This window comes from Acanthopagrus latus, chromosome 10 (genome assembly GCF_904848185.1).
Source record: "Acanthopagrus latus isolate v.2019 chromosome 10, fAcaLat1.1, whole genome shotgun sequence".
Lineage (NCBI taxonomy): Eukaryota > Metazoa > Chordata > Actinopteri > Spariformes > Sparidae > Acanthopagrus > Acanthopagrus latus.
In genome coordinates, this window is record NC_051048.1 from 3012938 (window position 1) to 3037716 (window position 24779).

The window sequence follows — 24779 nt, forward strand, 5'->3', positions numbered from 1 at the left end:
CAGAGAGTGACGAGTGGTGTTTATTTATTTATTCTCAGTTGAACAGTCGTTACTAAAATCACATTTAACTCTCAATTTAACAATCAATGAAATGATCCGACAGTAACAGCTTCATCCACTGTGTGGACAGATTTTGACACAATCATTCACTGCAGACAAACTCCTGGGATTGATTACAAAAGAAAATTATTCTGATTTGCTGGTCATCAGATTTTCACTTATTCAGCAGTAAACACATTGTAGCTCTAACTGAAACGTGGTGTGATGCTGGTTGATTTACCTGGATTGACGGCAACGTTTAGTAACTTTTGTCAAACCTGTCACCTAATTTTTGGTCTCTACAACGTTTGTTAGAGGCATGTAGGTGGAGTCAGAGAACCTTAGTTTCCTTGGCTATATGAAGCTGGATTGATGTGTTGCCCTAATAAAATACTAATGTTGATCCGTCCTTTAAATGTTTCACCCTCCAATCACACTGACCAGCATTTTCTTGTGAATGACCTCGACACACTTTAGACAATAAGTCAGCCGAGTGTGAGCATTTTCCTCAGACCTGATGTTAACATGTGTGTCAAATGACCACTTGTGATGACTCTCACTTCCCTCATGAAAATACACCAACAGGAAGCAAGAAAGAATTGCCGAATTGACAAGAAGGCCCAAGTAATGAAGAATTATTCAGCAAAATGGTTTCACAAAGTTTATAGAGTTTCTCTGACTCAGCAACTCACAAAATGACGTGTATTTCAAAGGGAGTCTGGGGACTTTCTCCACAGGCTACACACAGGTAGCGTATATTGGTGACAGTTTACTGTGTTTGTAAAATTGGACATGTTTATGGTCAATACATTTTGTGTCATTTCATACATTTGGTGAAAATCAGTTGAAACAGCTGCTGAATGTTGGAATGCACGAAACGCAGAGCCAGACAGGCTGGTACAGCGAGGCTGCCACAAAACCATCACTAATTTATAATGAAAGAAACAACTTCATCTTTTGAATTTTAATGCCGAATTTATATCAAAGCACTAGTGATTTAGAATTTGTTGTATTTGTCTCACAGTGTGATTTCAAATTTTCTTACTGCTCAACAACTCTTAGAATTACAAGATTTATCAAGGGAGTCTGGTGATATCACGTTTGGATTGGTTGAAAGAGAAAACAGAAATCGGCATGTTAAGAAGGAAAAACATGTCGTTTACATTACAGTCAACCATATTCTTCTTCTTCTTCTTCTTCTTCTTCTTCTTCAGTCAGTTGAGTGGGCGGTCCTTCCACGTGGTCCAGGACATGTTTGTCTGTTTGATTGGATCTCAGGACTGATGTCATTACCAGGTGTGAACAGGACCGTAGAAGTTCTTGGGCAGAATTTAATTTAAAACTCTTAACTGTGTCTCTCAGTGCTTCTTCAGTACATCTGTGTGTGTGTGTTTGTGCATCTCTAGCATTTCTCCTTCTCCGTGGACATCCTCCCATCATGCCATGCTTCTCTGGTGTTCCTGAGGGCCTTGGTCCTCTCGGGGTCCACCACCACGTAGTCCACGCGCGCTCGCCCGACTCGTGGGCGCTCCTCGCCTGCTCCGACCTGCTCAGCGCCGCCGCTTCCACCTTCTGTCGTGCTGCGGTTCTGAATGTGGTAACAATGTATTTCTATCAGATGTTATATTGATCTCATGATTGATCCACTGCAGCCAGTCAAATATAGAAATCATCAATGTGCCACATGTATGAGAATATTAAGGTTTACACGTGATTACAGTGTTGACTTGACGCCCTCTGGTGGAGAGTAATAATGAAATAATAAAACAGGAAACAAAAATAAATAACATGATGGGGATGAAAGAGAGAGAGAGAGAGAGAGAGAGAGAGAGAGAGAGAGAGAGAGAGAGAGAGAGAGAGAGAGAGAGAGAGCAGTTACCTGTCTTGTCAGTGTCGATCGCCCAGTATGCAGGTCCAGGTCCAGGTACTCCACCTGTTTGTTGCCTCTGGCTCGCTGTAGCAACGGGCTGCTGACTCCGCCCTCTGACGCCCGGTGCATCATGAGCCTCAGAGACTGTGGACACACACACACACACACACACACACACACACACACACACACACACACACACACACACACACACACACACACAATGAGTTTTTTTAAGCATCCATTAAATAGAAACAGGGGAGAAAAAAAGGAGTACGCAAGCAGGTTGGACAGGAGAGAATGACGGAAGACAGAAGGAAAAAGAAAGAAAGAAAGAAAGAAAGAAAAATGGAAGGAAAGATGGAAGGAAAGAAAGAAAGAAGGAAAGGAAGAAGGAAGGAAGGAAGATAAACAGACAGTAAGAAGAAGTACAGACGGAAGGAAGAAAAGAAGGAGGGAAGAAAGGAAAGAGGGATGGAAGAAAGAAAGATAGAAAGACATGAAGAAAGTAAGGAAGGAAAGAAAGAAAGAAACAAACAAACAAAGAAGGAAGGAAAAAGAAAAAGTAAACAAACAAAGAAGTAAGGAAAGAAAGAAAAGATGGAGAGAAGAAAAAAAAGCAAGGCAATAAAAAACACAGTGGGAAGGAAGGTAGGAGGGAAGAAAGGACAGAAAGAAAGAAAGAAAGAAAGAAAGAAAGAAAGAAAGAAAGAAAGAAAGAAAGGAGAAGCATTGTAAGAGGGAATAAAAGAAGGAAGTAAGGAAGGAATGAGGGGAGAAAGACAGAAAGAAGTAGTGAGGTCAGAGGAAAGGAGGAAAAGAGGGCAGGGAGGAAAGGAAAGAAGGAAGGTCTTACCGGCTCCCCGGCGCTGAAGCTGAGGTTGGAGGTCGTCATGTGGACGTAGTTTTCTTCAGGGTCATCAGAATCAGACGAAGGAGACGAGCTGTGAGCGGAAGTCGGCCTGAAAGACCGACACCTGGATGGACTGATGGAAACACACACACACACACACACACACACACACACAATAAACTTAATGAATATGTTTCACCGCAGCAACAATCACTTGTTTTCAATAATGCTGCAGTACTGCTGTAGCACCACCGGGGGGCAGCAGAGTGTCTCTCATTCACACATCCTGCCTCTCTCTCTCTCTCTGACTGTAATGGACATTAAATATTGACATATCTTGTAGGTTTCTGTTAACGCTGCACTAAAACATCAAGCACACACACTTACTCTCGTGTGAAGGTTCGAGTGACAGGCGAGCGGACAGGGGGCGGGACTTCCTGCCAGTCCTGCTGCACTGGAGTGATGTCCAGGGGAGCTGGTTTCACTGGGAGGGAGGAGAGGACATTTAAAACAGTTAAAACATAGAAGAGTAAATAGTCCTGATACACCTGAACGTCCTCACCTGACCCAAGTTAAGCCTCATAAGTTTCCTATAAAGTCTGAGTGCAGATAAAATAATAATGAGACTCATTATGTTTGGAAACAAAAGCTCTGTACAGGAAGTAAAATGTGTGTTTTCGTGCTGCAGAATCAGCTCCCTGACTGTGAACCCTCACTAATATTTAATGCGAGCGTCTCTATATGCTGCAGCTCTATATATGGCAGCTGCGTGTCGGAGCGCGTGGCTGTCGTGACCTTATGCTGCAGCCTTGTTGAGCAAAGTGGAAGCAGGTAAATAATTAAAACTCAAAGACGCCGAAGGAGAACGAGAACAGGCGACGAATGACTAACGGAGGGAGACGACGACGAGAGAGAGAGAAGGTGAGAGGAGAACAAAAACCACAGAGAGAGAAGAAATGACCCACTGTTTCAGGAAATGAAACAAAAAGTCAGACAGAAGGAGACACGACCAAAAACAGGAATTACAGTGTAGTAGAAAGTGAAACAAGAGTGTGGACTGTTAATCAAAACAGTCGATCCATTAGAGACGTGTGTGAGTTATCGACGGTTTGCCTCGTCGATACGCAAATAGTATGTTAAGTATCACAAATTAAGGTTTAGTACCAGCTGGGGCTGATAACAGGATAATAAGACAGATCTTAAATTTTGATAACGAAATAAAGTCAGAAGTCTAAGAAACTTCACATTTCTGACATGAATCTAATTATTCTAAGCAAAAACTCACAATTCTGAGCAAAATGTCAGAACTATTTTCAACAGTGGCCCCAATTCACCTCTGTAAGAAGCATTTAAAAGAATTAAAAGATTAACAAAGAAGATCTGGAGATCTAAACCACATCATCGTCTGCATACGGGCATGAACTCTGGAAAGTTGCACCGTCTGCTGATCGAGGCTGTAAGACGTGACTGACGGCTCTGGAATAATCCGGTACGTGTGCCTTAAATCAAGATTGTATCATCAAACCACTTCTGCATTACATCAGGACTGTAGTCTGTTTAAGAGTTGGTGTTCCGGCCAGCGTCAGTATTTGTTGTTTCCTTTCAGTTCAGCTGGTTCGTACCTCTTGTTTTGCGTGTCGGCTCTCCGGCGGTCTGGACGTCTGTTTTCTCTGCAGGCTGACTGACGAAAACTCCTGCAGGGAGTCACAACATCAGAGCATTATTGTTATTACTGTGAATGTTTACTGTTCTTTTGACATTTTTTTACCTAAATAGCGGAACTTTAGTAACCGTCATTTCAACTGTCAGTGTTTCCTCTCACCTCTGCGCTGTGGCTTCAGGTTGCGGTGGATCGGAGGCGGCAAGGCTTTGACCTGGACCCCACCAGCAGTGTTCATGGTGTTCCTCCGGAGCGGCGGGGTGAGGGGAGCGACGGGAGTCAGGGGGGAGTTACGGAAACCCATGTGGGCCGGTGGGGGCACCTGCCTCCCCAGCGACGCCAGATCACCCGTGGCAGGGGCGGGATGAAGGGGGAGGGAAGGGGTGAGAGGGGTCATGGGGACGTAGTTACCATCCTGGTGCTGGACGGAGGCGTCGGAGGAGGGAGATGGAGGCACTCTGGAACCAGAGAAGAAGAAAATTAAGTGATTAAAACTGCCAGATTTTTTATGGCACTCCCAAGACTCCATACAGGTCTAATAGTTGTAACACTCCACTCTTTTAAAATCTTTAGAAACGTGAGATCTTTACAAAAACACAATTCAACATGTCGTGTAACTTCTGACTAACCTGGGCGCGACAGGAGGCTCGGTGGTGGCGGCGCTCATGGGAACATAGTTTTCATCCACGTCATCATCTTCAGAGCAAACGCTACCCAGAGGGACCATTCCTTTATTGAACTGAGAGGGCAAAATACACAGAGTTAAACCAACAAAATGATAAATACTGAAAACATATACTGGATTGTAGTTTTAAAGAGTTTTCACTCACGAAGTAGCTGTTGAAGCTGTCGCTGAACTCGAACATGCTCGCTCTGTCCGACAGAGAGCGAGGGATGTAGAAGGAATCACAGCCTGAAACACAGAGGATAGCTTAGCTTAGCATAAAGACTGTAAGACTTCAACCGGTTAACATGTTGTGTCTTGTTTATAAAAGGCCAAACTAGCCATTTCCCGCTATCTAACCTTTGGCTGTAGCTTCATGTTCAATATAAATATTCTCATGCAACTCTAATAAGTAGATTTCCCATCACGTCAAACTGTTACTTTAAAAGCTCTTAATCGAAAATCATTTCCATTGCAGTGTAAAAATATTACTTGGATCTGATTTAAAACAGTAAATCATCACGTTTGAGCATGTTGTTTCTCAGTAGCAGCTCTGTCTTCATCACGTTTTTCTTAATCTACATTTCTATCAAGCAGGCTGGAAACAGAGAACTGGCTGAAAAACGCTCTTTGTGCTCTTGCGGGGCAAAGTTCTGGTCTTTTTCTAATCAAACTAATTCACCCTTAATCGAATTGTGGTGCGAACTGGCACGAATGGTATCAGCTGCGATAATCCATCAATGCTGCCAGTTCAGCACAATAAAGCTGCTTTATAACCAAAGGTCTCGTCTGACGTGTCGAGTTTAAAACCCTCCACCAGGCAATAATGACGCTACAGGAAATTCACAGCCGCTGAAAGAAAATGTTGAGTCAGGAACAATATTTATTTCCACTAACTTACCTACAATATTTTGGTAATAGACATCTCAGCTCTGCACATGTGCACTACTTAACAGGCAGGATGTAGCCAATCAGAGGCAGAGTACAGCGGGTCATGCTGAGAGGTAGTGTGATCTAAAATAACGCAGCTACAGCAGCAGTAACTGCATGTGTGCTGACTGACAGTATTGATATAAACCCACCTAACAGGAGTCACTTCTCTTCTTACCTGTCTGTGTGCGTCCAGGTGTAGTGATGGTGTTACTCCTTGGCAGACCTCCTCCTCCTCCTCCTCCTCCTCCTCCCTCCACCCATCCGTCCCTCCTCTCCGGCTCTGAGGTGGATCGGGGCAGCGTGCCCACACCTGAGCTCTCTCCCTGGGCCGCGACGCTTGGAGGTTTCGGTGGACGTGGAGGAGGAGTCGGGGTGAAGGCGTGCTGCTCCGCCTGAGTGAGGGAGTCCACGCTCGGGGTGGAAGACGGGCGGCGAGGGGGTCGTGGTTGCGGGGTCGACGCCGGACGGGGGATCTGGTACCCACTGTTAGTGTATGAATGCGCATGTGGATGAACAACAGAGTGAGTATCATCGCTGAGTGGGATCGCCACGGGTCGCAGGTGGAAGTCCAGCGAGTGCTTCCTGGGGTGAGGAGACGGGTGACACCGAGGTCTGCCGGCTCGTTTCTGGAGCTCAGAGGTCGTGCTGGCGTCCAAAGACTGGTTGAAAAAGCCGGACATGGCGGAAACCGACCAAGACACCGTCCTATAGCCGGAGGAGGATGGGAGTGAGAGGCCATTTGGGTGGAGGGAAGGAGAGGAGGAAGAGGAGGAGGAGGAGGAGGTGGCCGAGGGAGGAGGGTAGAGGTTGTCGTTGTAGTCAGTTTCAAGAGACGTGGAGGAGCCAAGAGGAGGCCTGCAGACAAAATACAAGTGAATTTAAAGAGAAATACAACAGAAAACAAGATCCTTCCTACGAAGAAGGAAAACGGCTTTTATTGTGTGCAAATGAACTGTTCCATGGAAGATTTGGAACCAAACCGTGGGTGTGATCCAGGCTGAGATAAACCTCTAATCCCCGTCTTTAGATTCAACACGCCTGAACATGTAACCCTGACTCAGCTCGTTTTCTGTAGTCTGAAGCAGAGTGACAAATTGTGCACTTTATGTATTTTGTGGCTGTTAATCATTGTTGAAATGACGCCAACCTCATAAAACAAAACTCACAGGACTTTCTGCACCATCAGCCCGTCCTCATCAGGAGAAACGGCTGCATAAGTCGTCTGTACGAGCAGCTTTTTACAATTTACATTTACATTCAATGTGAGGCGGCGGCATCCAGTGGTCGTAGCCAGAATGACAGCAGGAACGGAGGACGTTGAGGGACGACACTTCGACAGTGTCATCGGCGTCCACGTGATATCTTGGGATAGACTTGTTCGATCTCTCCCTCTCTGCATTTCTTTCAAACACCATTTTAATCTTTTGTGAGATTTAATTTTAACTTAATGCTGCAAGAGATTTATAATCCGTGTAAATAAACACACACTCGTTTGTATTCCTCAAGTTTCTCAGGTCTTTAACTTTAATTAACGCTCATATCCCAAAATGAAGTGTCGTCCCTTGTGTGTGTCTACCTGATGTGACTCTGGCAGTGTGATAACCACAGGTAATCCTCTTCCACGTTGCCGCCATGCTCCTGGATTCGCGCTGGATCGCACAGAGACGGGACTGACCCTGTTACCGTGGTGACAGCAGCAGTACCACTCGTCTGGGTCATCGCTGTGATGGAGGACGAGCCGGAGACTGAAGGCTGTGGGACTGTCGAACGAAAATCAGACAAATAGGACAACAAATAATGAAAACATTACTCCGAGTAGGAAGGTGTGAGAAGGTCCTCCTGCAGGGCATTGTGGGAATCGGAGTGTTTTGAAATTTGTTAGTGTGGAGTTAGAAAGAAGTTTAAGAGCTTGTTGGTTTCAAAAGAGTCTGATTCATCTGACTCCTGTTGGTTATTAGAGTCATTAACAAAACAAGACAAAGTTCAAATGACTGTACAAGGCAGAGCTGTCATATGGAACACCATATTTATGATATTTAAAGTATTTTATATGTACACTGAGTCACAGACGCACAATCCTGCAGACATTTTGTCCACCTTCTCCCTGCATGTTCCCTCTCTTCTCTCCTCCCACTTGTTTTCACACTGACTCAGTCACAACCCACACATCAGGCCATTTCAAATGCAAACTCCTAAAAAGGTGTGAGGAATATGTTGATATTTTGACTCCCTCCTTCTCTCTCCGCCTCACCGTCATCGGTCGGGTTGAAGCCACAGAGGAGGCAGATGGAGGAAACCCAGCGGTTCATGTCCTCCTCGGACTCGGCCACCAGATACCAGGTCCTCTCCTCCGTCTTCAGGTCGAACACGAAGCTGCTCTCCAGCTCCTTCTTTGTGAACGACAGGCCGGCATCCACCTGAAGGAGAAAGAGGTGCGATGTTTAAACTTTACCTGGCGTCAGACTTTATTCCAATGGCGGCCAAAAGCTTTGTTTCAGGTTGCAGGTCATAAAACGGTGGGCTATCTGACAAATTGTTGACACGGATCATACGGACATATTTCAAGGTAACATATTTGATGACCCATTTGCTAACGTTAGCATTCAACCTCTTCTTAGCCTACGTTACAGTTTGATTACATCCAGGACTGTTTTATTTCCAGGCTTAAAATAAATGTGTCCAAGTTGTGCACTGACATCTAAGTGTTAATTTACACCCCTCACTGTAACGTTAATCTAGGAAGGGGTTATAATTTGAGATTTATACAACTTTAAACCTGGAACACGTCTCCACAACATTTATGTTTCCCACTTTGAGGAAAATGGCTCGCACATGAATCTGGTCTGCTGAATAAAAGTCAATCATTTATCATTTTAAAATGCTGGCATGCTAATATTGAGATAGCGTTAGCACTCAGTTAGCATTAAAACCTAGAAACCACAAACCTCCAGCAACAAAGTCCTCTTTTCAATATAGCAATGTAACTATACATGCATGAAGTAAAAAACTGAGTATAAAACTGAGATGAAACATTTTGCATGCATTATAATTATGGCTGAACATCAGCAGTGATCCAACATGGCGTCAGTGTTTTCAAGCGTTTACCTGCTCACACAGGTTCAGGTTGATGGTCCTGATTGGCCGGCGGGACTGCTGGTTCTTGTAGTACTGCAGAACATCCGGTTCACCGCTCAACCGACCGCTTCGCAGCACGAACCAGCGCCTCTTCCACGCCTGGAGAGAGTAAAACACACTGATCACGATCCAAAGGAAAGAATTATTTTTTTCACATAAAGCTACGTATGAAAACCAAGTGCCAATACATTCAATTCTAAAGCGACAGAAATTGAGTAAATAGAGCAAATTGTTGTAAACATTTGGGATGATGTAGGAACACAACATCATAAGACATTTAGTCATTTAAATGCAGAAATCTTACATATTGTATCTTTGATGAGGAGTTTCGGTTGTTCAGGTCAGTTTGAATGATTTATTTTTTCCATGTTCCTCTAACTCTGTAACTCTGGTGTTTCTCTCCCATGTCAGGAGTTTTACAGTCGAGTGCACATGAATGTTAACCAAACATCACACACACACATGCACACACACACACACACACACACACACACACACAAAGTGCATTGCTAAATGTTTGACACTTCTCTCAGGTTGTTCCCATCTTACACTGAGCAGAGCAGCATTGTGGGTAGGGTCCATCTCCCTGGAGCGAGCCGCGGGATGACACCTCATATTTCAGACGTGACTCATATGTGTGTGTGTGTGTGTGTGTGTGTGTGTGTGTGTGTGTGTGTCTGCGCTTGTGTGTGTGTGTGATTGTGGAGTCAGCGTTAGTGTGTAGGTAGAGTGTGCAAACGACACATCATGATTATTTAAAGGTGTGAATCAGAGCATGAAAAAGGTTTTTAATTCAATAACAGCATGTGCGCACACACACACACACACACACACACACACACACACACGCACACACAATCTGGCCAACTGATACTCAGTGGTTTCTGTTGAAAGGAATCAAAATTATGTAGATTTTTTCCACAACAACCTGACAAGACACAGCATTTATGAGGAAGTGTGACTGGAAACACAGGCTTGTGTGTGTGTGTGTGTGTGTGTGTGTGTGTGTGTGTGTGTGTGTGTGTGTGTGTGTGTGTGTTTGACAGTGAGTTTCCACCAGTCCAACGGACCAAATCCATCTGATCCAGGCTTAATTGTGTTTCTCAACAAAACCAACGTGACTCCATGACTGTGTGTGTGTGTGTGTGTGTGTGTGTGTGTTGTTGTGTGTGTATGTGTGTGATCAAAGTGCAATTAAATACTGTGTAGCTGTTCTCCCCCGTTTTCTCTCCAAACACTGACAGGAAGAGGAAATAGCTGAAGAGGAAATGCCGGTAAGAGGTGGCAGTAGATACGTGTTTATGTCTGTGTGTGTGTGTGTGTGTGTGTGTGTGTGTGTGTGTGTGTGTGTGTGTGTGTGTGTGTGTGTGTGTGTTTTCTCTGTTTGATGATCAGTCGTCTTCAGGCTGCAGGACAAAACAAAATAAAGCAGCGGGGAGATAAAAAACTATGAAAATATTTTCTATGTTTTGTTCTGATTAAAGCGACCGGACGGAGCTGCACCAGCTGATGTTGAATCCATCACAAAGTCTGAGGGTGAAGTTCTTCCTAAGTTCTTTATAATATATATATCCCGACTGGTTTCAATCTAGCGATTTAGTAAAAAGAGCAGGAAAAAAAGAATATATTTGTTAAAGACTAAGATGATAAATGTGGAGATTTAAAGAGAAATCAAGAAAAAAAAAGTTCAAAATAAAGTTCAAAAGTAAAAAATGTGAAAATATAAAAAAGACATATCAAACAATATTTGTATTTATTTTAAATTATGTGGAAAATTAATTTGTAATTTTTTTTAGTGCATATTTCTTTTGTACTGTTGAAAACTTTTTTTATACCTATTTTTGTATTAAATGACTCAATTTTAATGTATTTTCTATTTAATCTAACTATTTATTCGGGCTGCTGGAGTCATCAGTGCCAAAATAAATCTCTAAAAAGTACAAGAAAATAAATAATTAAAATACAAATGTGAATAGATTAAAGAATATACATTTAAACTTTGAAAATGTGTGAATATGAATAGAAACAAATATAATAATAAAGTAAATAAAACGCGGAAACACAAAAATATATAAATTATTTGTCCATTTATTTCTGTATGTATATCTAAATATTTTTCACATTATATATTTGTGTATTTTTCACATATAAATTACTTGATTTTTTCTGTACTAAAAATAAAGAATATAAAAAAGTGGAAATAAAGACAAATAAGTATTTTTAGGAAGCAAAATTTTAAAATAATTCTGTATTTAATTTTTTAATATATTTTTTATTTTTTTATACTTTTGATATTTTGTAATTAATGTTCTACAATAATTTAAGTTCCCTTTTAAATCTTAAATAATAAACAGCTAGTTATTGTTTTAGTTAAGCTGCTGCTTCCTCTGTATTCAAGGTAAGATATCACACACATTTTTACTAATACACTAATAATCTAATCTATCTCCTCTTCGTCCACATTGATCATCAGCAGCTTCTCGCTGACGATCGTCTCCTCCCTAATCTCGTCCCTGTCACTTCTCCTCCTCTGCTTTCATTTTGTTTCCTCCTCTGACCTCTGACCCCGACAGGAAGAGGGCACAATGGATCTAAAATAACACTTCCTCCATCCTGCCTCCAAACCAAAATTAACAGCAGTCCCGGAGAACAAACGTCCCAACAGCTCAGTTCCTCATCTGTTGATCCATTCCTCCTCTTCCCATCACATTCAGCGCCGAGTTCTCAGAACTGTCAACATGTTACCGCTCGACACTTTCAATTTGACAGAAATCACTGATGGACACTGAGATTAAATGTCTTTGCAGCTGAAATGAAAGTAACAGTCACCTTTGACTCACCTCTCATTTACATTTACATCTTATATTGTATTACTGCAGATTAAAGACTTCCCAAGATGCATCTGTAAAGTCTTTAAACCAGTGAAACCAATCTGCACAACACATAAGTAACACAGTAAGTTGAAGCAAAAAATGGGTCTGTTTAAGTATTTTTCTCTCAAGTTCGGGAATGTTTTCTCAGAAATACACAACCTTCACCTGAGAGAATATTTCTGTTGTCTTCCTGCAACCTCACAAGTGTTTTTCTCTTAAAGCCGCCACTTCTTTTTGCAGATATTCAGGATTTTGTGTCTCATGAATTCATGATTGTTGTCAGTGGAAATTCAGGTTTTGTTTCCATGTAGATGACCCACTTTAAACCCAGATGATATTCAAGTGTTTTCTAATAAATGTGTGCATTTTCATTAAACTACCACTTTCATTTCAACAGATATTCAAGTTTTGTTGATTTGCATGGTTTTTCTCTTAAATCTACTGGTTTAACCTTGAACCATAACTAGTTGTTTTTTTATTCAAAAATATGTGAGTGTTTTGTTGTAAATATACTTTTTTTTAATCTCAGTGTATATTTGAGTATTTTCTGGAAAATCTTTTATGTTTTCTAGTAGAGTAACCACTTTAATCTCAGACAATTTTTGACCTCTCCCTAACAAATTTGTGTGTTTTCCGTAAATAGGCAATTTTCATATCATACATGTTTTTTTACACATTTATAAACAGTTTCTTGCAAATTTGTGCATGTTTTCTCATGAGTACATAGCTTCAATCTCAGAGAATATTCACATCTTTTTCTCATAAATAAACAACTTTAATCTTTGAAATTTATATTTTTTTATTAGCTCCCTCACTCAACGGCCTTTTTACACCGTTGCAGAAAAGGAACAAGAAGAAGAAGAACATAAAAAATGATTCAAAATGATCTATGTTAATTATCTTCATGTTTAGCTTTTGACTCCTTGTGGAGTCCCCACTTGCAGAGTGGAAAACTTGAGGTATAATTTGCCTATTTGAATGTCATTTCTTCTCCAAACAGGTTGGACTGAAGTGTTGGCTCGTAAACAACCTGGTGACAACGAGTGACCATCACTGTTAAATAATTATAGACCTCAGCGTGTTGCACAAATAAACTCCTGATGGAAAAACAAGAGTGCTGCAGGTACCAGAGCTGTGATGCTCTCTCACAACTCTCCTTAAACTGTGTGTGACCTGAAGTGTGTGCGTGTGTGTGTGTGTGTCTGCACTGAAGTTTGCAGAATCTTTCGTTCTGGTTCTGTTCCACTTCGTGTGTGTTTCCAAATCTTCTAAATCTTCAGGGAGCCCCCCCTCCTCCAATCGGACCCAGCTGAAAGCGATTAGCTCATTACATAACACACACACACACACACACACACACACACACACACAGAAGAGAACTTATGACAGAACTGGGAGTATGATGAGGTGAACTCTGGCCCAATACCTAACACGAGCCCGTGAACACACTCGGCCCGCTGCAGCTGTTATTATAAGGAGCTCCGCGTGAGTGTGTGTGTGTTGACACTCGACACACAGCTGGGCGGACAGTGTGTGTGTGTACACACTGGGTTGTGTATACCATCATGGCTGAATATACACACACGGTGTGGACAATGGGCTCTGTCTTCTTCTTCTTCTTCATCTGTCAGCTGAAGGGGATTGTGGGTAATGAAGTCCTCATAATTGAAACATATTAACTCCTGTTTTCCCCTCAGTTAATTGTTGAACTGTAACTTTTCTTCTGATTCATTTGTTCTTCCTTTGACCTTTGCTTCCCACACACACACACTCTCTCTCTCACACACACACACACACACACACACACACACACACACACACACACACACACACACACAATTAGCAAAGAAAAGAAAGTGACAAGATAACAGGAAGAGAAAGTAAATGAATGAAAGAGAGGGACGAAACCAAAGAGAGGAAGAAAGTTGAAGGGAAAATATGCAGCGAGAGGAGATGAGATTAGCTCAACTCACTGGCAAGGCATGCCAGTTATGCAGTGTATGTGTGTGTGTGTGTGTGTGTGTGTGTGTGTGTGTGTGTGTGTGTGTGTGTGTGTGAATAACTGCCTAAGCTGCCTCCTTACGGGAAAGCGAGCCATGCTGCCATTGGACGGTCTCGTGCTTGAACGCTTCTTAACTGGACTTTGAGATGCAACAGCTTTTTTTTTTTTTATTTTCCTTTCAAAATAAGATCCACTATCTGTCTATCCATCAGTTTTCTCACAGGTAAAATCCAAAGAAGATGCACATGCATGGTGATAATCTACAAAATAAAGAGCTGTACGCTCTTTTCTGTCAGGATGACGTATCACCAGAGCTTCATGATGAGCTTAAAGTCTGAACACGCCAAAAGCGCAAAACTAAGATATGTATGAATGTTTAATTGTGTTAATTATGGACGTACATCTGACTAACCTTTGAAACTGGAGACACTTAAGATATGTTTCTGGTATAAAAAGTTAAATAATTCAACAACGACACAGTATATGTGATGTGTTGAGAGCAGGGGGGCTTGTGGGGAGTGATGTTAGATCCCCGTCCTATTATTATTATAGTGGTGCCAGTCCACCATCAATCTAACAGTCCTCAGTCTTTTTTTAATGTAATGACATATTTTCCAAAAGTGACAGGTGGACTGGCAAGAAAAATGATGAGATAGATATGGCTGTCCACCTTGTGCCGGAGTACATTTCTGAAAAATCACAATCAAGTAAAAACCTTGTGTTTCTTTAGGTTAAATATTTTCTATGCTCTGGTTAGGTTGGGCACAAAAACACCATGTTTTGTCGCCACAAACACGACAGCAGATGGACCTTCGGTCAAAAAATATCCGGTGTTTGTTGCCATGAACACGGCTGGAAAACTGTCTCGAATTTACATTAAAAATATCCAGTTGGTGTGACACCTACAAATATTGAAACACAGCTTTGAACAGTGGTCACTGGCTCGGCAGGTTTGTTACCTGCAGCTCCACCACCGTCAACCGTCAACCTCCCGATATGAACGTCAGGTCATAAACCTGTAACGCGTAGGTGATATGAGACGTTTTGCACAAACATCGATATGGTAGGTCGCCTGACGTAGGCACCAATGTTGCCTTCTAACATTTTATCCTGACGACTGTGCTGAACTGAATTACAAGCAAAATAACACTTTAAAACTAAATTAACGTGCAGAAAGTGTTTAGGCGAGATCACGTCCAAGCTCGCTGTGGTACAAACAGTTAAATAAGACTGTTAAACTGAATTAAACACATCAGGCTGGGCAGCCGACAGCTGCTGTTCTGCTGACTGTTTAGTTAGTTTATGATCACGACTGTAACTTTATAAAATGACTCACTGTGTAAACACTGATGAAACCGAGAGCTGATCCTCCAGCTTAATTAAAAACACAACAAACCCAGCAGTATGTGTGCCCTGTAGGTGCACGTCAGCGCTTTAAAACACAGCCACTGTTTATATGATGCACGGACCCAACAAGCCCAAAACACACAACAAACTTCAGCCGTACTCACGTAACGCCGCAGTTTCTTCTCTGGCGGTGATTTTCTCAGCCAGCCTTCACACACCACCTCCTCTGCTCCGCTCATCCTGATGTCAGCCGCTTCCAGTCGATCAGTCGGGCTTCCAATCAGGTGTGGAAGCTGACAGGACTCCAATTAGCCAATCAGGATTCCCAGACACAACCAATCAATTGTCGAGTGAGTCAATTAGGCACCAGATCAGTCAGACTTTTAGTTAATCAAGCATGAAACCGATCAGTTCAGACTTCAAGTCAGCCAACGAGGAGTTCGATCCTCAAACTGATCCAACGATCCTCAAATCAGACGTCCAATCATTCAAGAAGAATTGAAATCAGCTGGTTAGTCCTCCAGCCTGCTGCCGATTGATCCACGTCTCCAGCAGAGGAGCATGTAGGCGCAGCAGCTTGTCCGTCCTCGGCTGAGTCACACCTCCTTCTGACAGGCTTTTCTACTTCCCAGCAGGCTAACTCCTTCCCTCCCTCCTCTCTCTCTCTCTCGCTCTCTCTCTCTCTCTCTCTCGCTCTCTGGTCGTGCGATAACCAAACACAATGCCTCTGCTCTGACATTCCTCCCCTCCTCTCCTCCCACTTTCCCCTCCTCGCTCCTCCCCCTTCTGCTCCTGTGCACTTTAACAGGAAACTCCCCCTGTGGATATGTGTGTGTGTGTGTGTGTGTGTGTGTGTGTGTGTGTGTGTGTGTGTGTGAGTTTTCTCATGCTGGAAAAAAGACATGCTGTTCTCCAGAAAAAAAGTATTTTGGCTTTAAGACAAAACAAAACAAAAAAGCAGTAGTACAGCTGCTGATTAAATTGCCGACACTGGAAATACACGATCAGCATCGGGCAAAGTTACCTAACAAATGTAATAAACTAGTTATACTGCTTACAGAAAGAGTAAGTCACTGCTCACAGCAACACACCTTATGTTCTGTTATTGAGGAGACAACAGTGTTGATGAAGTTAGCATGCTAACCAGCTAGCCTCGGCCCTGTCCGGTCTCCTAATACCACTTTGTACCTCAAGTGTTTATCTTCATCTGCAAGATCTATCTGAATCATCAAGGTATCATAACAAAGGGAACACTTATTACTTACTTAAATATAAGTTCAGATGTGTAAGTACAAGTATACATGTCACTGGGTCTGAGTGAGTGAAGTTGGCACACAGCATAAAAGAATATTTCTGCCCCCCCAAAACATACAATTTTAGACTGAACATCTCTGAGGAACAATGCAGTCGCAGCTCCAAATCTCTGGTGAAACACAGAAGAACATCTGAATGTTACCTCTGACAACTTTTATGCAAATAAAGTGAGTCATAGCAACATTAGAGAGCTTTTAGCGCAGAGCAATTTAGCACATTCCAGTATGTTTTCCATTTAACATTTCTCAGGTACCCACTTGGGCTCCACTCCGGCGTAAAAAGAACTCACAAAATGTCACAAAAATAAATATGTCACGTCTGTTTTCTTTATCGAATGGAAAAAGGACAACCGTGCACCGCGTGACTTTAAAGTTTCTCTCTTCAGTCTGTAATTCTTTTTACATTGTCACAAGAGTGTCATTTTATCCGTGTCCTCAAAAAACACACATGATGATTTACAAGCAGCCATCAACAGCTAACAGCAGCTTCGCTCCGGTGACTGAAGCTAAGTGACACATCAGAGATGACTTGTCCTCAACTAGACAACCATCTGGATGTAGGCAAACACTCGAGCGGTATATGAATACTTACAGTTATTACTGAATTCCAGAAATTCTGTTACAGCTGGTGAAGTCTACTTCAGTATATCTTTTGCAAACCTCTAATATTAATAGTCCAATATTAGATGGTTAGGACTTAATTTTAGATAAAGGAGAGATAATCTGCTTGCTAAAGTTTGGAGTTCAAAACATTATTGTGAACAACTGATTTTATTATTTGATTTATTTTTATTTTTAGATACTTTATGTGTTGATTTCCTGTTTTATTGCCTTTACTTCTTTCACTTGTAGTTAATCACACTGACTCACATTTTCTGTTTTCTTCAGGCAAAGCACTTCATAAACTCTGTTTTTAAAGGTGCTATATTGTTTCTATGTCTTCTTCTTCTTTTTAATACAATAAACAGTTTTTTTATATAAAGACAATAAAATGGAGGGTCCAGCTTTTCCAAGGTACTCCTCCTAAATATTGGAAAAAAATAAGAAAACAAAACAAACAGTTCATTAATGTCACACAGAGATGTTGAGATTAGACATCACCAGCATGAGTTTAGTTCCATATAGATGTAAAACTCACAAGAGGCTGATTACAAGGAGATTAACTGGTGCAGCTGTCTTCCAGATCCCGATTTTTAGACTCTCGTATGGCTCAAGCTTCCAGAAATGCTGGATCCTACATCTCCCATGGTGCATTTCAAGATGCCAAGACAAACTATGTACTGTCATGACGAGTAAACAAATCATCACTGATTCTCAGGTCAGAAAATTGAGATTATCTTGAGAGGAATTAAGTGATACATGCTGACATCTAGTGGACAAATTGAAGTACTACACTTGCAAGTGAAAATGTACAATAGAGGGAAAACAAGCAAATAAGCTATTGAATTGTTATAATTTATAAATACACACAAATACATCAGTGTTAGTTCCCTGAGTGATAGAAAAGAAATGACACTCAGACTCAAAACACCTGGATGTCTGTTGGTAGCTGAGTTGTTGAACCTGAGCTGACCTCCGTCACAGTCTGGAGAGCACGATGACAATATTTGCCTGCAGAAATTAACCATGTAGAAAAGTCTCATAAAGTCTGGATTGCCTTAGCAACATGCAAAACCCCCACAGTCCTGCTTCCACCTGATCCACATCAGTACTGGTAATAGTAATAATATACTGGATGTGTATTTGAGCCGTCACTGACTCTGACAGGCAGCAGAGGGAAGGTCAGGAACATCTACAGACCAGGTGAGATGTTAAATCTGATTATCGATATTGATCTTTATCTTTAAGTAAAAGTCTTGTTTTGTTTGATCAAACTTCCAAAATCCTAAAACATTTCGTCCACGACAATGTTAAACAGATCAGAGCTGAAATGACTCTGATTTGAGAAGCTAGAGCCAGAGAATGTTTATCATGTGTTCACTGTTGTTTGCTTTTTTAAATGATTTATTGATAATCAAATAAGTTGTCTGTATTTTACTGTTGAAAAAATGTTTTATTTTGTTTTTATTGTACAGTCTTTGTCACATGAACGATGAGACAATCACCAGAACACACTGTTGTTAAACTAGGAGTTTTCACGTATATATTTCACGATGATTTCACTTGTTAATATTTTATCTTTCCCTCTTCTTCTCTCTATTTCTGCCCGTCAGCCATCGTTATGTCGGGCAACTCCTCTTCCATTCCTCCGTCTTCCTCCTCTTCCACCAGCTTGCTGCTTTTCGTGTCCTGCTTCAGATCTGCAGTTGGCACTGTGAACATCACCGCCTTCACCGTCGTCAGCATCCTCCTCCTCCTCCCTCTCTACGTCTACGTCCTCTACCTCGGTCTCCAACGATGGCGCCAACAGCGCTCCAACACGACCACGAGCCACTCCGATGTCTTCACCTACCACATGGTCGTCATAGAGCTGATTAGTGTCCTCGGGTCCACAGTCACTTGTTGTGGTGCCCACACTGATCTCCCACAGGTGGTAACAGTGGGTATGTGCCTTTTCAACATCAACATGTCTGGACAGATGTCATTCCACATCCTGACCTGTGTGGAGCGCTACCTGGCCATCATTCACCCCGTCACCTACCTGAGCATGAAGAGGGAGAGAGGGATCAGGATCAGAAACATCATCATCAGCTGTGTTTGGCTGCTGTGCATTACAGGTTCAGGTGTCCTCTTCATGGAAAACAACATTTTCCTGATCATTCTCACTTTTTTATACATGGTCATCATCGTTGTTGTTGTCTTCTTCAGCAGCCTTTCAGTTCTCTGTGTTCTGATTCGCCCAGGGCCAGGGGAAGGGGGCGGGGGCAGACAGCAGGTTGACCGATCAAAGCTGAGGGCGTTCTTCACCATCATGATCATACTGGGAGTGCTGCTGTTCAGATTTGTGGGTTTTTCACTGGTTGCAGTCGAGGTTTGGTCAGAGCAGCAGTTGTTTGTTGAGACGTGTGCCATGCAGGCGTCTATCACCTGGTTCTGTCTGCCCAGCAGTCTGGTCTTACCTCTGCTTTTCCTACAAAGAGCAGGAAAACTTGTGCGTTGTCAGACCAACAATGAATAACGATGAGGATCTTCATTTAGATTAGTTTAAATATAGACAGCACAGTCTGATCTACAAGGCCTGTAGGGGTGCAATATGTCAGAATTGTTGTTACGAAAGATTCAAAAAATGACCTAAAATTATCAACAGAATGTGAAGAAATAATGTGTTTTACATTTTGATGTCTTTGCAGCTACTCAAATCAGCATGCTAACAGCTGGCCAATTGCAACACATTGTACCTTTAACTATACACAACAGTCCTTTGAGTATAATATACAGGTATCATTGTGTGTCAAATGCAACATGTGATGCTTATTATTTAAGACATTTATCACCTCTAAATGTAAAATATTTCGTGTGTATTAGAACCGTTGGTCAGTGTTTTAACTTTTGCTCAGACAATGTACATATTCTTGCGAAGGTTGTCGATGTCCCCATTGTCTTTTTTTTTTTATTAAACTTGATGTCTTGACTATGGGTCTGGACATTTGAAATTTGTAAACTTTGTAAAATTTGTAGCTTACCAACCAACAAGCTAATCAATACAATGCAGGCAAAGCTGTAGGTGTTGTCCAGCAGCTAAGAAAGAATCATTTCTTTTCCTTTCTTTTTTCAAGTTTGGTAGTTAGACCATTGTGGCATGTTTTTAACACGTTATGTTGTATTCATCCAGATTGGCTGTCAGATTGTTGCACTAGCTATAGTTGCTAACACTACCTAGCAAACATTAATTAACATAGCAAGAAATCAAAAGTTTATGTTGCTACTGCTAGGTTGCTAATATTAGGTAGAATTTGCTGGGCCCGTACTGGAGTTAGCTAGCTAGCATTAGCAATGGTGAAATGAGCTGGCTAATGTCACTGTGCAAATTTATGAACTCCCTATATTACTGATGTGACATTTGATTACACATTGAGTACACATTGGAATAGATATAATAATTTGTTTATTGATTTATAATTATATGGTTATGACGCGTCAAAGGTCATATTGAAAACATATTAATGTCGACAAATCTTTTAAAAAGAATAAAACATCTATAGGACTTGTAGAATAAGATGATCCAGTGTCCTTGAAAACATTGTTATGATTGTGAATTAATAATTAAATGTTTTTTGTTCGGTTGAAAATGATTGTTTTGTTCATCAACACATTAAGCAGCTGAATATGATCAATAACACCTTTAATTTTTAACTCATTCATTTGGTGAAGCATTTTGTCAGAATTGTGTACTTATCTTTTACTTCGGCATTTAATGATCTGATTATGTATCTATTCACTGATTTATATGTTCATTTATGTATTGAATTTTGGCCCGTATGACTTTCCATACAAACTCAATATTAAACAAAGAACAAGAAACAAATCCACAAACACACTTTCATTTCCAAGTAATATTATAAATGCAAACATAATTGTCATTTACATTCTGCCAAATGTCCGTCTTCATTGATCGATGAAATGACTCACATACCATTTACCTGGAAATATCATTAATGTCATCTCAAATACTTAATACATTCATTGATTTGTAAACTCTGACTTTATCTGGCGTGTGCTTCATGAAGCTGTGGTTTACAAATGGATGAATGTGTTTGTTACGTCTACGCAGATGTTGCTACACAGCTCAGTCTGGGCTCTGGTCACCGTGGAAACGGAGAGAGTGACGAGAAAAAGATTTACCTACAGAAATTGAACCGTGAAAAGAGCATCAGCATGCAAAAAAACACCCCCACACAGTCCTGCTTCCACCTGTTCAACACACACACACACACACACACACACACACACACACACACACACACACACACACACATTAATATTACACTATATTTGGATATGATATTAATCGCGAGCCGTCACTCACTCTGAAACACAGCGTGAGAAACATCACACTCCGGAGAAGGTAGGTGTCTTTAAAGAATACACAACCATATTTAAGTTATTAATGTTCACAGTTAAGTTATGATTAATTTTCATTATTGATTGATCAGCAACCTATTTTCTCTATGAAAAAAAAAAGGTTTATCACAACTTCTGAGTCCAAGGTGACGTCTGCAAATGTCTTGACCAACATTTAAAACCCAATGTTTGGTTAACAATAATGTCTCTAGAGTCGGAGAATGTTTATCATAACTACACTACTTTTGCTGGAAATTTAACTTATCATCAAGCATTTTTTTTTCTGTCAGTCAACTTATCAAATTAATCAAGTGTTGCAGCTTTATTAGTGTTTGTTGTTCATGCTGATATGAAAAGACACTCTTGTTGACAATCTTGTTTTTAGCTTGTTTCCTCTCAGTCTGAGTTGCGTCTCTGAGTATAAACCGAAGTGAATCATTATGTGCTTCACATGTACACAGTGAAGATAAAATGAGCAATGACGTATTCATTTTCACTTGTTCTTGTTTTCCTCTCCATCTTTTCCCGCTTTTTCACTCTTTCGGCCTCTTGCTTGTAGTCATGTCAGTCAACTCCTCGTCCTCCTCTAACGCTTCCCTTCCTCTGTCTCCGCTCTCTTCCCTCTCCAACATGTTTTCTCTCTTTCGAAGCTGCCTCAGATCCACAGCTGGCACTTTTCACATCATCGCCTTAACCATCATCAATGTCCTCCACCTCTCTCTCTACGTCTACGTCCTTTACCTGGGCCTCCAACGATGGCGCCAACAGCGCTCCAACTCACGTCACTCTGATGTCTTTACCTACCACATGATCGTCGCAGAGATGATGAGCGTCTTGGGGCTCAGCATCATGTTTTCTGGTGCCTTAACAGATCTCCCACAGATGATGGTTGTGGGTACCTACCTTTTCTTCCTCAACTTGTTTGGAGAGAGGTTTTTTCACGTCCTGACCTGTGTGGAGCGCTACCTGGCTGTCGTTCACCCCGTCACCTACCTGAGCCTGAAGAAGGAGAAATGGGTCAGAAACAGAAACATCACCATCGGCTGCATTTGGCTAATGTGCATTGCAGGGACAGCTCTTATCAACATAGACACCACATTCCTCATCATCCTTAATTATAGTGGCGGATTTTTAATCTTCATTGTCATCTCCTTCTGCAGCCTTTCAGTTCTCTGTGTTCTGATTCGTCCAGGGCCAGGGGAAGGGGGCGGGGCCAGACAGCAGGTTGACCAATCAAAGCTGAGGGCGTTCTACACCATCATGATCATACTGGGAGTGCTGCTGTTCAGATTTGTGGGTATGGTGACATTCAGCGTACTGATGAGCTTACCACAGCTGTCAGAGAATCATCGCTGTGCTTTGTGTTATTCTGCAAACTGGTCCTGGCTGCCCAGCAGTCTGCTGTTACCTCTGCTCTTTCTACAAAGAGCAGGAAAACTGCCGTGTTGTCAGAAAAACAACAAATAAAAATGCTTGCTACTAATACTCTGTTACCCTACACTTGTGGCAACAGACAGACATATTATACATCTTTTTTCATAGAAAATGAAAACAGAAATATACAACGGTTCATCCTTTGAAATCAAGTTTATCTCAAGAGAAGCTGAAGGCTGAAATAAGCAGCTTCTTCCAGCCCGCTGTGTCTTTTATCAGAGCTGCTGTAAATCGCCTCTGTTCTTTATACCCTGCCACAAAATTAATCATTCTCAGAGGTTGTTTTCAGTCCCAGTTTGGTGTCCAGCCATGTTCGATCTCAGGTGATAAACTTGTCATGCTGTGCTGACTCCCGCTTGTGACCCGAGGTCTCGCAAGTGGCTCCACCGAGCCATGTCCTCTTTATTTGTGGAGCAACCTTCCAATTCTGCTTATATTTGTAACACATTACACTGCTAGAGCTGCTAAGTTTAGCTTACACTGGGCATAAACTATATCCAATGACTAATCTAATTTAGTTAGAGAAATGATTTTCTCCTTGTCCTGAGAGGATGTGTTGACATACTACTGTAGGTGGATAGACATGCATGAAATATAAGATTAGAGCAGACAAACACACTGTTAAAACTGATCCTCTTTTATTATTGTGGTTTTCATTTTACAAAAGCTTAAAAGTTAGACACCACTGTTTAAACTACAAGGTTTGACGGACATATTTACGGCTGCTATGCTAGTCTGATAACGGTTTAGCTAACGGTCAGTTTCATGTCAGTTTCTAAATGTCACACATCCTGTATCTTTACTTTAAAAGTGTGTTGTGAAGTAAAATGATTTGTATAAAGTTGGAATGCTTCAATAATGTGCTGACATTAAAAGTTGGACTAATCTTTATGTCCTCAGTGTTTACATTTCCTGGTTCATTCATTGTATTCTTGTTCCGGCTGTGGGAGTCCATACTGTGTCTTTGTTAAACTGGATAAATGTGCTATGAGGCTGAAAAATGCGATGATTCCTAACAAAGCAATCACATTCCTTTCAGTCTGCATTGCTGCAACGTACAACTACATTTCTTTGGTGGTACAGCGTGGTGTTAGCGCCTACACAGAGGGCGTCAAATCCACAGTTAACAGTTAACATCCCATTTTTTTATAGCTGCAGTGGGACTTTTCCATTAAGCTGGCTTATATTCCACAGTGTTAAGTCATCTTGTTTACAAGGCATGTATATATAAAATGTATTCATACATACGTGCAACAATTTTGGCCTTTAAGTCCCTCCATACAACCCGATCAATCCAAGATAAATCAAAAAATTCCCAATCACTTCCAAGTAATCTTACATATTCATTCTCATATTTGTATGGTTGTAATACAGACAGCAGCAATACGCTAAATCACTTCATTAAATCTGAATTAAAACACAATTGTAATTCAAATCTGGCCATTTTAGAGGTCTGAAACCAAATGACAGACATTTGCATTGTTGCGTTATTGTACACCTGGAACATGACACAAATGTTATTAACTCAGATGGTGTTAACGAATGAATTTGTTTACGTTTTGGTTAAGTCGTCGTAGATGTCAAAGCTTCCAGCTCAGTTTGTGCTCTGGTTTCCCTGGAAATGGACACTGTGATGAGAAAAATTTACCTACACA

At 41.4% G+C, this 24779-nt stretch overlaps 2 protein-coding genes across 2 annotated transcripts; one reads left to right on the forward strand and one right to left on the reverse strand.

The window, feature by feature from the left end:
• Nucleotides 1-4: 4 nt before the first annotated feature.
• Nucleotides 5-15615, reverse strand: LOC119026993 (GRB2-associated-binding protein 1-like). The gene is made up of 13 exons (XM_037111774.1): nt 15541-15615; nt 9125-9253; nt 8271-8436; nt 7596-7779; nt 6195-6874; nt 5253-5335; nt 5052-5161; nt 4585-4880; nt 4385-4456; nt 3150-3246; nt 2766-2895; nt 1919-2053; nt 5-1627 (listed from the first exon to the last, which is right to left on the reverse strand). The coding sequence occupies exons 1-13, from the start codon at nt 15613-15615 to the stop codon at nt 1442-1444; spliced, it is 2343 nt and encodes a 780-aa protein (XP_036967669.1). The 3' UTR covers nt 5-1441.
• Nucleotides 15616-21498: 5883 nt separating this feature from the next.
• On the forward strand, nt 21499-23901 carry LOC119027020 (P2Y purinoceptor 4-like). Its single transcript, XM_037111816.1, has 2 exons — nt 21499-21694; nt 22250-23901. The coding sequence occupies exon 2, from the start codon at nt 22252-22254 to the stop codon at nt 23155-23157; it is 906 nt and encodes a 301-aa protein (XP_036967711.1). The 5' UTR covers nt 21499-21694; nt 22250-22251; the 3' UTR covers nt 23158-23901.
• Nucleotides 23902-24779: the final 878 nt, after the last annotated feature.

Coding starts and splice junctions, on each gene's coding strand:
- LOC119026993 (XM_037111774.1), bottom strand. CDS start 15,615: ATGAGCGGAGCAGAGGAGGTGGTGTGTGAAGGCTGGCTGAGAAAATCA. Junction 5,336..6,194: donor ACCTGGACGCACACAGACAG/GTAAGAAGAGAA, acceptor TCTGTGTTTCAG/GCTGTGATTCCTTCTACATC. Junction 2,054..2,765: donor GCTTCAGCGCCGGGGAGCCG/GTAAGACCTTCC, acceptor GTGTGTCCACAG/TCTCTGAGGCTCATGATGCA.
- LOC119027020 (XM_037111816.1), top strand. CDS start 22,252: ATGTCAGTCAACTCCTCGTCCTCCTCTAACGCTTCCCTTCCTCTGTCT.